The 13,373-nt window shown below is 34.5% G+C and overlaps 1 protein-coding gene across 1 annotated transcript; it reads right to left on the bottom strand.

Annotated features, from left to right (window-relative positions):
* Positions 1-2,988: 2,988 nt before the first annotated feature.
* LOC107763518 (uncharacterized) lies at positions 2,989-9,972 on the bottom strand. Its single transcript, XM_016582005.2, has 3 exons — positions 9,366-9,972; positions 9,025-9,125; positions 2,989-3,773 (listed from the first exon to the last, which is right to left on the bottom strand). Exons 1-3 carry the CDS (start codon positions 9,845-9,847, stop codon positions 3,109-3,111), a joined length of 1,248 nt encoding a protein of 415 aa, XP_016437491.1. The 5' UTR covers positions 9,848-9,972; the 3' UTR covers positions 2,989-3,108.
* Between the last annotated feature and the right edge of the window lie 3,401 nt (positions 9,973-13,373).

The raw sequence follows: 13,373 nt of genomic DNA, 5'->3' as shown, positions 1-13,373 counted from the left end.
CATAGAGGGTGAATGAGCCCACATATATCACCTTGTATACGTTCCAGAAATGTAGGGGATTCCATCTTAACTTTAATAGTTGATGGTCTAATAATTAATTTTCCTTGAGAACATGCAGCACAAGAGAATTCCTTAAATTGAAGAATTTTCTGATTCTTCATTGCATGTCCATGTGAATTCTCAATTATTTTACGCATCATATTAGAACCAGGATGGCCCAACCGGTCATGCCAAATAATAAAATTATCTTGATTAGTAAACTTCTTGTTTACTACGACATGTGTTTCAATCCTGCTAATACTTGTGTAGTATAAGCCGGAGGAAAAAGCGGGTAACATTTCAAGCACATATTTCTTACCGGACGTTATTGTAGTAATATAAAGATACTCAATCTTTTCATCATTTGTAGTCTCAATATGATAGCCATTTTGGCGAATATCTTTGAAACTTAATAAGTTTCTTTGAGATTTACTACAATATAGTGCTTCATCAATAGCTAAATTTGTTCCTCCTGGTAGTAATAAATTGGCTCTTCCAGAACCTTCAATTAATCTTGTACTACCGGATATTGTATTAACATTCGCTTCTTTCATTACCAAATAAGAGAAATATCTCTTATCTTTTAAAATAATGTGTGTTGTAGCACTATCCAGAAGACATATATTATCTTTATTAATCTTGAGTTCAACTGAAAACTGTGGAATTTTCATATTCTTCATAAAAAAAAGACAAATAATACATCATAAGAAATATGAAAGACAAGCAAAAAAAACATTAAGAAATACATTAGAAATATAGAAACTAGCAACACATGATGCATTAGGAAAATACACTCAAGAAAAAATAAACTAGTTGCAAACATAAACATAACAACTTTTATAACTCCATTCCCCAGTAAGATGATTCATTCTTCAGTCAATATCCTCAAAGAAGTCTCCAACTTCTAAATGAGTAATATTTGTTAGGCCTTCAAAATCATCATCTTTATATGCAGGATGTGCCTTAGAATCATATTTATTTGAGGGACCTGCTTCATCATTATTATTTTGAAAGGTCAAGTGTGCCTCCACATTATTTTCTTTTTCTTGAGGGAGGCTTGATAAAGTTTGACAAAATGTTCTGGCGTACGACAAATGCGTGCCCAATGACCTCTCATACCACATCGGTGACACATACTAGCTTTACCTTTTGAATGATTAATTTGAGAACCCTTATTGTTCTCCAATTTATTTCCACCATAATGACGATAATTGTTTCGCCCCCTGCCACGTCCACATTTACGACCATGTCCACGACCACGGTAATTATTTTGTTTTCTTTCAAACTTATCATATGTTGCTACAGCATTCACTTCCGGAAATGGAGCTGACCCAGTGGGACGAGCTTCATGATTTTTCATTAATAGATTATTATTCTGCTCAGTCACAAGTAGGCATGTGATTAACTCAGAATATTTCTTAAAACCTTTTTCACGGTATTGTTGTTGTAGCACCACATTTGAAGCGTGAAAAGTAGAAAATGTTTTTTCCAATAAGTCATCATCTGTGATAGTGTCTCCACATAATTTTAATAGAGAACTTACTTTAAAGATAGCAGAATTATACTCACTTACAGTTTTAAAGTCTTGCAACCTTAAATGTATCCACTCATACCGAGCTTTCGGTAATACCGTAAGTTTTAGGTGGTCATATCGATCCTTCAAATTAATCCATAATTCAAGTGGATCTTTTACTGTTAAATATTCAGTTTTTAACCCTTCATGTAAATGATGGCGAAGGAAAATCATGGTCTTCGCTTTATCCTGATTTGATGCTTCATTTCCTTGTATAATCGTATTTCCAAGACCTTTAGCGTCAAGGTGAATTTCAGCATCAAGGACCCATGATAAATAGTTCTTCCCGGTGATGTCAAGTGCCACAAATTCAAGTTTTGATAAATTTGACATAGTGAAAACTATCATAAAAGATGAATAAGTTAGAGAAATAATTATAATAATAAACAATTAATGAAACAAATCGATTAAGGTAAAAGAAATGAAAATAAAGCTATATCATGTTAGCAATCTACTATTTCATTTTATTCATGCCATAAAATAGAAACTATATATTGTTTCATTTCACTTTATATTATTGATATATATATATATATATATGTTAATAGAATTTAACGTTTTATTAGTTGCAGTGACTAGATAATGTATACACTACATACATATGCATACATTTTTTTTAATGGTATTGTGTCAGGTGTGAAAAACAACATGATAAACAAAAATATGAAAAAGGGAACAACAACATGAATGATGTAAATTATCAAAAATTGCAAAGAAAAATTTAGGTTGTAAGAATTAAGCATATGATATATGTACTGCCTGCCATAAATAAAATAATTATAATGATACATACCTCAATAAAATATGACTCAACTTAGCTGGAGTTAAGAATAAAATTAGAGCTTCGTGCTGATAACGTGTTATGAAATAAAAGCAATTTAGTAAAACATGAACAAGAAATAGTGATAGAGAGAATGAAGAGATTTTCTTCTTCAATTGTGTGTTTTCCTATCTATTACAAGGCCTTTATATATGCATAAAAAGTGAAGAAAATATGTCATGGAATATGTCATTGAACATACAAATTATGTCATTGAATATGTCATTAAGCATTTTAGATGAAAATTATGGAAGAAGAGTAGACATCTACCATAATGTGATATTCATCACAACAGTTAAGTCATTTTCTCTATAATCATGGGTTGGGCCCGGGCTTAGCCCAGGCTAAATCTCACTAGTATATATATACATGGAATGTCTGTCGAAACTTTGCAGGTAGCGTGCATCCCCTCGTGCCTCAATAGATCTGCCTTTGCTTTTGGTCGTTCTTTCTAGGATTTACTCCCATGTCCTAATAATTTACAAAGTAACATTCTTTTTGTTTATTTTTTAATAAAATGAATGGCACATTTTTATATACTTAAACCATAATAAGATAATTCATAATCACGAAACTAGGTAGTTAAGCAAATGATAAGACATACTATAACTCCATAGACAAGGACAAGAACTACACCTAACAAATAGCTCAAGTACAAATGTTAAAAACGTCAAACCTAAGATTCCAAAGCTTTGTATATCACGACAAAGCAAGGAAGAATTGCCCTTGGATTGAACACATATAACTCCTCGAGATTCGAGTAAATATCTGAATACCCAACTACAGAATCATAGAAATTTCCAGCAGCCGACGACCCAGAACCACCTCTCTCCTCCTCCGTCGCCGCCGCATCCTCCGCCACGCGCTTCATTCTCCCAGCTATCACCCGACAAACCAACATCGCCCTACGTCCGCCGTCTCCACCACCGAGGCAGTCATGGGCCCTACCACTACTGGCCGTTGTGCGAACCCCACAAACCTTATTATTATTTCCTTGGAATCCATGGCGGATGACCGTACAAACTCCACAGCCAGGCGTACATACCGAGCTGCACAAGTTAGATGTACCCTTCGCACCGAGCGAGCACGTGAGGGTTGTGCAGTAGAACCTTAACAACTCGTTACCGTCGGCAGCGCAGCGGGGGTTTTTCTTGACGTTAACGGTGGCGCGTAGCTTCACGGCGTCCCTATAATCTTCGAATTTGTGGATGGTGCGTTTGGTGTTGTGGACTTTGAGTATACGTTCGATCTTGCATATTGGGTTATCCTTTTTGAGCCAACTTGAGTTGAAGATTATTTCCACTATGTTCCTGCTTGAATCTTCAGGACCCAATTCTGATACTGAAAATGTAATACTTAAACCATTTTAAAATCTTGATTAAGTAGAATTAGAAGCATGCTAATTAATCACGGTCACTTGACGAAGATGAGACAAATTATAGTAATTTCTTTGAAAAGAAAAAATAATGGGATAGGCTTGGTGTTGTTATACTTAGGGTATCTCCAACCATTACCCCATTATAAGTTCCCAAAATGAACCATTCCCCCAAATTTTTTTATATTCTTCTCTTTCTTCTATATTATATTATTATCTTTCATTTCAATTTTATTTTTTAATTTTCATTAAACAAAATCTATCTTTTATTTTTATTAATTTATAATTTCCATTAAACAATTCCATAAAATTTTAAAAAATATAATTTGTAAGCAATTATTAGAGATTAACTAATAATTCAAATAAAAGTGAAATCATTGCGATATAAGATTAATTAAATACATATTACATAACGATAAAATTCATTCGAAATACTATATAAATATTCAACTTCAACCTCTAATAAAATTAACTTACAATTTTACATGAAAATAATAAATGCACGAAAATTAATTTATCAAAATTATACGTCAAAATTAAGATGTAAAATTAATATTATAAAGATATTACATAAAAATAATTAGGTATATATAAAGAAATAAGTTAAAAGATTAAATAATAAAATAATAATATAAAATACATGAATAGTAATGGGGGAGATGAATAGTGTACCCTATATTTGAGGGAACACTATTCATCTCCCATTTTGGAGACAAAAATGAGGGAGGGTTGGAACTTCATTACCCCAAAAATTGCCCCCGTTATGGAGAAATGGGGTAAGGTTGGAGATGGCCTTAAGTTAGATGCGTTATTCAGCAATTTTTGGTATGGTTAAAGACTTGTACATCAATGTAGAAATAAATTTAAAAACATAAAGAACCTCTAATTTTTTTAAAACACATAATTTTTCTTAGAAAAGTAATTTATCAGGTAATATTAAAATAAATAGATACCAATAAAGTGGAATATATTTTGATGACTCATATTGTAGACTCTAATTAGTTTTGAGTATTGAATATATTTGTTCGATTGATTAGTCAGCTATAAGCTTCTTCAAAATAGTAGCTTTGGATGATTATGAGAAAATTTCATAAAAATAGCATGGTATAGTCAGTTTTCGGACTGGTCATTCAAAAATAGCCAGCGTTTACGAAGTCAATGAAAAATAACCACTATTTTGCTGCAATAGAGACCGGTCCAGCATAATATACTGGAATTCGGTCCACTTGTATATGAACTCCGGCATATTATGTTGAACCGGTATACTTTGCTGACTCCAGTATAATATACTGGAGACTGGAGCACCGGAGCTCCAAACTCCAGTATATTATACTTGACAATTATACTTGCTGGAACTCCAGTATATTACGCTGGAGTTCTAGTGTACTTATGCTGGAACTCCATCATATTATGTTGGAGTTCCAGCATACTTACTTATGCTGGAACTCTAGTATAATACACTGGCGTATTTTTCGGGTTTTGAACAGTATTTTCTTTCAAATTTATCTTTACATGAAAAGTGGCTAAATTTCGATTACTTTTGAAACTGAGCTATTTTTGAACGACCAGTTGTAAATCTGACTATTTTTGAATTTCTCCCAAATTTCACATTAGAACAACTCAGCTCCATACTTTTCAATTTTATAGCCCATATTTCAATTTATAACCAACTAGCCCAAAAATAATATGCTAAGATTCAACATCCAATTCAAATAGGTTCTCAAAATTACTATTTAATTTTTAAAAAAGATTCCTCAAACTTTTAAATTAATTTTCGAATCAGTAACTGTGACTCAAATATTAATTCAACAAACCAAATTCATTTGGGTAGTGAAAATTAGATTTTTAGCAAGCTTAAGTATGTGAGTTTAAATTCCGAATTTGATTTTGTGAGAAATTTTGAGTGGGTGTTATTTAGACCTGCTAGAAATAGTACAAGGAGGTTGTATATAAAATTTGAAGTCATTTAATGGAGATTTGGATTGGTTTTGAACGACAATTGCAACTGAAAATCGTGGAAGAAGTTCGTCTGCAGACAATTGTATAAAGGTTTATAAAAGTGTATAATAATGTATAAAGTGTGTTTCTACACTCATATGCACTATTATACAAGATTATACATAATTATACAAAAAACTGACTTCGTCTTCTTCCTTGCGTTTTTTCTGAAATTTAACTCAAATCTTGCTCAAATCTACTCCAAATCACTTCTAATTTAAATTTTGAACTTCTTTTGATATTTTCAATCAATTGAAACAACACCCAATCCAAACAACTAACAAATTCAAAAAACCCATTTTCTAAAGCAAAACTTTGAATGATCTTCAATGGTGGACTTCTACTCTTTAATTTTCTTACATTGCTAGCAGGTGACACAAGAGGAGAAGCAGAAAATACACGGCCCTTGAAGCATATATAGAAGATGTGAGAAGAAGAGAAAGTGAAAGCAATGGTTGTGAGAACAAAGAATTAACTCCATAGCTTTTAGAAGCAATGATTGTAAAAACATAGATTTTGAATTTGCTAGTGCTTTCAAAATATGTACAATGTGGATAGGTGGGGTAAAACTTAAAAACATGAACCATTTTTTGTTATGATGTAAAATAATATGTATTTTCTTGTAATTCTTTCAAAAATTATAGGAACTCAAATACCAAAAAACGAATGACAGAAAAGAAAATAATCAAAAAGGAAAGGAAAAAAAAGGTTCATTATTATGTGGAGTTGGCTACGAAAATACTGATAATACCAAGACAAGTATCCCAGTTTCAAAAGAATCAATCCTTGTCGTGTGCATTATAATTTGGCTTAAAGCCTTAAACTTAAGGAGAACTATTTGCAAAATAGTCTCTCGTTCACTTTTATTTGTATTTTGCATACCCCTTAAGAAATAATAAATGAAGTATATAATTTACCATGATACCCATATTAATTGAGGCATATTTTTAATAGATTTGAGAAAACGATTTGAAATAATTAATTAATATTGTGGGTATAACATAAAAAAAATTATCTTCTTTTAATATACTAAAAGTGACAAATAAAAGTTAAAATCTATTTTTAAAATACTGGATAATTAAATGAACGGAGGGAGTATAAACAACATAGTAGGAGAGAAGTTTTATTTTGTGTCTCATACAACTGACACAAATTATATGAGACTCCTTTTTGTCTCACAAATTTATGAACCCCAATTTTACACTTTTGGGTCCACAAAATTGTGAGATAAAAAAGTTAACTCATATAATTGTGTCAGTCGTAGACACACAAAATAAAATTTTTCATAGCAGGAGGAGAGGAGTAACTTCGGGTTTCCAGCTGTCGGTGGGGCAGAATAGAGATGTATATGCAGGCTAATTAAATATTTCTTGATCCACCATTTACTGTATAGTTCTTTTCGATTTTATGAAGAGGTAGCTGTAAAATTGTACTGAATGGTCCTTACAAATCGAAGTGGCATAGTACAGTTACTGTACCATAAAGATAGGCAAAGATTAATGTGGTTGGTGTGTGTGTGGGAGGGGGGGGGGGGGGGTTCAGCCAATGCACCACAAAGATGTGTAAGTGAGTAGTTTATTTTTTCATTTTGATTCAAAATAAGTGTCCAGTTAGGTAATCAAGAAAAGATTCAATTTGTTTTTATTCTTTTACCCTTATGTGCATAATCCTAAAAAGTTTTCTCACTTTTCACTATAACTATGGAATCAATATTTGATAAGAGTAGTTTAGTCATACAAGGTATTATTATATAAAATTTAACATTTTCTTAATGGACGTGCTAAAAGGAAATTGGTCACTTATTATGAACTGAAGGGAGTATCACATAATGCCGTTTTGCCTCCCCTGGGCACTATAATCAAAACGTTTTGGTTTAACTCTCTATTGTGTGAGGAAGTGGCTAGAGAAACGATGAATATTGAGTGCCAAAATTAGTAATAATATTAGTTGAACAAATAATATAAAGTTAAAAATTAAAATAACGATAAACGAATGACTTTCGTCCTTAAGTCAAGTCATTTTCCCCTTTTGATAAAGTATCTCGATAACTAAATATCAGAAAATAAATTTCTTATGAAAAATATCTTTCTCAAAAATAATTCCGGTCATACCAAATACCCATAAAAGGAAAAAAAAATTGGCCAATAATACCCCAAGAAAGTTGGCCCTTAATTAAATAGAAAACGAATAGTATTTCCCCCGTTTCAATTTATATGAACATATTTGATTGGACACTAAATTTAAGAAAAATAAATAGGACTTTTGGAATTTGTGGTCATAAACATGTCAGAATATTTGTTTGGCAATAATATTTTTGAAACTTGTGGTGGTAAACATGCAAAGAGTATTTGTATGGTTATAAAAGCTTTTCGTTAAGGTTAAAGTTGAAAATTTAAGCTAAATAGTTTCGAAATTTAGAAAAGGAGTCATTCTTTTTGGAATGGATTAAAAAGAAAATAAGTTATCCTAAACTGGAACGGAGGAGTACTATGTAACATGGATAGAGAAGTTGATCAATGCTAAATAAATATAAAAAAGAATGAACGTGCATAGGAAGGAAACATAAAAATAAAACATACTCCATCCATTCACTTTTACTTGTCATGTATACTAAAAATAGATTTTTATTTTTACTTGTCACTTTACGCATATCAAGAGAAGATAATTTTTTTCCGATTATACCCACAGGATTTTTTACTCATTTCAAATAATTTTCTCAAATCCAATAAATATGCATCAATTAATATGAGTATCGTAGTAAATTACGCACTTCATTTATTATTTATTAAGGGGCGTGAAAAGTCAAAACATACCAAACAAAAGTGAATCGGGGAGTAAAATAGATCTGAATTTCGAACTATACACACAGGGAGTAAGTACTTTGTACAGTAAATGAAGAAAAAAAAATATTCCCTCCGTTTTATATTAGATAAGGTACTTTACTTTTTAGTCTGTTTAAAAACAAATGACATATTTCTAAATTTGGAAATAATTTAACTTTAAACTATTCATTTTAGTCATTTACCTTTAATGAGAAGCTTTTATAGCCACACAAATGTCATGGTCCCACAAATCTTTTACACTTAAGCTTTTAAGGCCACAAGTTTCAAAAATTTTTTTTTTTTTCTTAAACTCCGTGTCTAGTCAAACTACTCTTCTAATATGAAAGAGAGGGATGAAACGGAGGGAGTAACAACTTAAAGGAAGAAAAAGAATTACCAGCATGCCTTACTGCTTGATGATGTTCCAAGCTCTCAATTTTTGGAAAAACTTCGCCGCATTCAGGGCAGGCATATATAGTTGACCTTGGGACTGGGTACCTATAATTGCATTTTAATTTGTTAATATGCAAATTGTAAAAAACAGTATTCATATATATAAACATATATACTCATCCCAATTTTCCAATTTCAAGAGTCAAACAATGAAAAAGATAATGACAAAATGAAAACTTAAAGATTATACGTCCTACATTGAGGTCAAACTAAAAACGTTTAATTCTCGAAATTCAAATTGCATCACATAAATTGAGACGGAGGGAGTGTATGCTGACTAGCTACCTGCTGGGATCAACTATCATGTGACACTCATTACATCCAGAGAGCTTCCTGAGTTGCATGCCTCTGGAAGAAGTAGTACTAGCATTTGATCTAGTAGAGCTACCAAAAAATCTCGAGGATGTTGACCCATGAGAAGTTTTCTTGCTAAGGAGCCGAGTTTCTTGGCCTAACATGCTGCTTTGATCTTCTAAAGAATTATTATCATCAGCTCTATGAACCACTCTTGTGTTGTTGCCATGATGAAGTACAACATTATTAAAGCTACATATAGAACTACAAGAACCCAACTTTGAATAATAAACTGCTGCAGTAGGGTTCTTAGATGAGTCATGATCTGTTGAGTTTTCGATCTGCCTGCAACTCAATAAGTTCTTGAATTGATCCCATGAAGATGGTTGCTTCTGTTTTTGTTGCTTTTTTCTCCGTTTAGATGGTTGTTTTTGAGTGTCTGACGCTTCTGGTAAGAAAGTGAAGAGTGCCATTAAAAGTAGAGCTAGAAAATGGAAAGAGGAAGAGAGAGAGGGGACTTTGAATTACTTTGAGATTTGAGAGGGTATTGTTTGATTGTTTCTTTCTTTATTAATGGAGAGGGATCCAAGACGGGTAAATAAGGAGGTACGTTGGGGTTCTTTACACTTTTATTTCTCTACTTTATATAATATTCCATTTGCATCTTAGCATAATAATGATGCAATTGTTTTTTGTCTCCTGTACTCTTCCTTGATTAATGGAGTTATACAATTATTAACTTTGACTTGCCCTTAGTCTCAACCTTGCGTTTGATTTGTCTTTTGGGTAGATCAAATCAAGTGATGGATCGATATCAAGTACTAGCAAAGACTACACTATACATGAAAGAAATCATCGTTAGAAGTGTGTGGGGTAAAATATGCCGTGCTACGTGGCCACTCAAAAGAGGGACACATGGAACCTAAGACCGGGATAATCAGAATTGAAGGCAATTATTCCGTCTGTCACCGGAAAGAATAACGCTCATAAAGATGCAATAAATAATAACGTTCATAAAGATGCAATAAATACTCTTTGCCCGGTAGCATTCAATGGAGAATATTCTACATCATTAGGTACGTTGCCCGTTACAAAGAATTTGGCATTTATTTTCACCGTTACATTTTCATTAATGACCCTTATAATTGACATTAAAGGGCACGATCCTAGGACCTTTTTCCCAAGACCTAGCTATAAATAGTGAGCTTTGTTATGATTGTAACGAGGGAATTTCTGGCAAAACTAACACCACAATCTACAAAAAGCTCTATACAATTTTATCTTCTTATTTTCTGTCCTTATTATTGTCCTTATTATTGTTGCACCCGGAGGCTTCATTACCAGAATCTTTATTTATGTTATTTCGTCTTTCTATCAAGGCTAAGTCTTATAAATTTCTTCAATCATTTTATTATTTTATGATCAAATAAATTCACCTGCCTAGAAACTACGTATAAATTCAACTGAGTTTTACGTATAAATAGTTTGGCTCCACTGTGGGGCCTAGACCATTGTGTAATTAGGTTGATCCTTGCCTCTTTTACTAACATGTTTTGATTATTTGTCTTAGAAAAATCATAAGAAATGGCAAATAATGGTGTTAACAACACACAATCCCGAGGTTCGAGGGGATCAACCTCATTTCGAGGATTCGATCAGTGACACCCACAACAAGGAGAATGACTCCATGCCGGTGCATGACAAGCGATATCCTCGATATGTTCGGAAGACAACTCCCGATGATGCTGAATAGGAACAGTCGTTGATGCGGTAAGGGTCCTATAAGAACTACAGGTGATCATTCTAGGCCACCTAACGCGACATGATAAGGTTATGATGGAGTTGAAGCAAGCAATGTCGGGGACTTCGAATAATACGAATAGACGAGAGTCGGTTCCTCATGGCGCTCCTGCGAATCAAACAACGCCAGAGGGTCGACAACAACACACCGAGGGGCGAAGTTGGCTCTGATGGGGCTGGGGGGAGCAGATCTGGTCCCAATAACGAAAATGATCCCTTCAAGAGTGAACTCCTACGATTTATGAGGGAAGTGAATGCCCGCATGGACCAAATCCCGAGCGCACCATCGGTGCTTAAAGGACCGGACTCAAAGAAGTATACTCAGTTGCCATAGAAACCGAGCGCGGCACCAAAATTAATTCCGAAGCGGTTTAAAATGCCCAATGTACCAAAGAATGATGGAACTTCAGACCCTTAAGAGCATATAACCACCTACACGACGGCGGTAAAGGGAAATCATCTAGCTCCTCACGAGATTGAATATGTCTTGCTGAAGAAATTTGGAGAGACTCTCACTAGGGGAGCCTTGACGTGGTATTCACTGTTACCCGAGCATTCCATAGATTCCTTTGAGATGCTCACGGATTCATTTATTAAGGTTCATGTTGGGGCCATAAAGGTGCAGGCCCGAAAGGCCGACATATTTAGAATTGCACAAGGAAAATCCGAGTTGCTACGACAATTTGTTACCCGGTACCAAAAGGAGAGGATGTTGCTCCCGGCTGTTCCCGACAAATGGGTGGCTGAAGCATTCACCAAGGGACTGAATCCGAGAAGTTCTGACGCTTACTGTAAACTGGAAAAAAGTTTTCTTGAGTTCCAAGCAACTACTTGGGCGGACGTACACAACCTATATGAGTCAAAGATAAGGATCGAAGATGATCAGGTTGGTTTTTCGTCGTCAACGAAGGGACATGAGAAGAATAAAGGCAAATTAAAAGACGACTTCGACACAAATAGACGATCTTCGAGGGGCCAATTTTGCCATACGAACGGATAGAAAGTCATAGTAGAGGTTTCTGGTCAGCAGATAGATTCACTACCGATAAAAGGTTTGATTGCGGTCGGAATAATAGATCGTTATAGGACAAGGAAATGCTAGGTACACGGGATCCTTCCTACCCCAGGCTATCAGAATAAAATTTCAATGTTAGCGTAATAGAATTGGTATCCGCTATGAGAAACATCAAAGAAGCACGGTTTTCGAAGCTGGTGAGATCTAATTTCAGCTAGACGGATCCCAACCTGAGGTGTGAATACCACGGGACAGATGGACACAGGACTATGGACTTCTGACATCTCCCGGAAGAAGTGGCGACGTTGTTAAAGAATGGTCATCTCAGAGAATTCTTAAGTGCCGGGCTAAAAACTATTATGGTCGTAACCAGGATAATGCGGAACCCTCGAAAGCAGGGGAAGATTCCCCCCTCCCAGTCAGACGATCAATATGATCTTCCGGGGAAACGAGATCAACGGGATCACCTTCTCGGCAACAAAAAGATGAAAGTATCAATAACCTATAGCAAGAAGCTCTGGGATAGAAGCATCAGAGTCTTATCAGGTGCCAAGGTATTTCCAGGTTCCAGAAGAGATGGACGCAACGAAATCCACAGTGGAAGAGCTCGAGCAAGTTGCATTGTTCAAAGAGTTCTTCTAAAGGAAATTCCACTTGGGGACACGACTACAGCCCGAGCTCAGGTCTGGCTTTATTGAATTTCTTAAATCTAATGCCGATTGTTTTGCATGGTCGCATGTGAATATGACAGGTATCCTGACGGAGGTATCCGTACACAATTTAAGTATGGATCCTAACGTACCTCCGGTAAGACAAAAGAAACGCCCTATTGCGGAAGCTAGGAATAAATCCGTCAAAGAAGAGGTAACTCGCTTACTTAATATCGGTTCAATCCGAGAGGTAAAATATCCAGCCTGGTTAGCTAATGTAGTAGTAGTTCCTAAGAAGAACAACAAATTTTGCATTGTGTAGATTATAAGGACTTGAATAAGGCATGCCCGAAAGACACGTTTCCATTACGAAACTTCAATCAAATGATCGATGCGATGGCCGGGCATGAGTTAGTGAGTTTCCTCGATGCCTATTTGGGGTACAACCAAATTAAGATAAACCTTGAGGATCTGGAAAAGACTTCGTTCATAATGAATTTTGGCACATATTGCTATAATATAATGCCCTTCGGA

Source organism: Nicotiana tabacum, chromosome 1 (genome assembly GCF_000715075.1).
Source record: "Nicotiana tabacum cultivar K326 chromosome 1, ASM71507v2, whole genome shotgun sequence".
Lineage (NCBI taxonomy): Eukaryota > Viridiplantae > Streptophyta > Magnoliopsida > Solanales > Solanaceae > Nicotiana > Nicotiana tabacum.
This window is presented reverse-complemented; position numbering and strand designations above follow the sequence as displayed.

What these genes read in the sequence shown, in the direction of transcription:
- LOC107763518 (XM_016582005.2), bottom strand. Translation starts at nt 9,847, where the DNA reads ATGGCACTCTTCACTTTCTTACCAGAAGCGTCAGACACTCAAAAACAA. An exon ending in ATGATAGTTGATCCCAGCAG is followed by an intron (nt 9,126 to 9,365) that starts GTAGCTAGTCAG and finishes ATGCAATTATAG; the next exon opens with GTACCCAGTCCCAAGGTCAA. An exon ending in TCAAGCAGTAAGGCATGCTG is followed by an intron (nt 3,774 to 9,024) that starts GTAATTCTTTTT and finishes TTACATTTTCAG; the next exon opens with TATCAGAATTGGGTCCTGAA.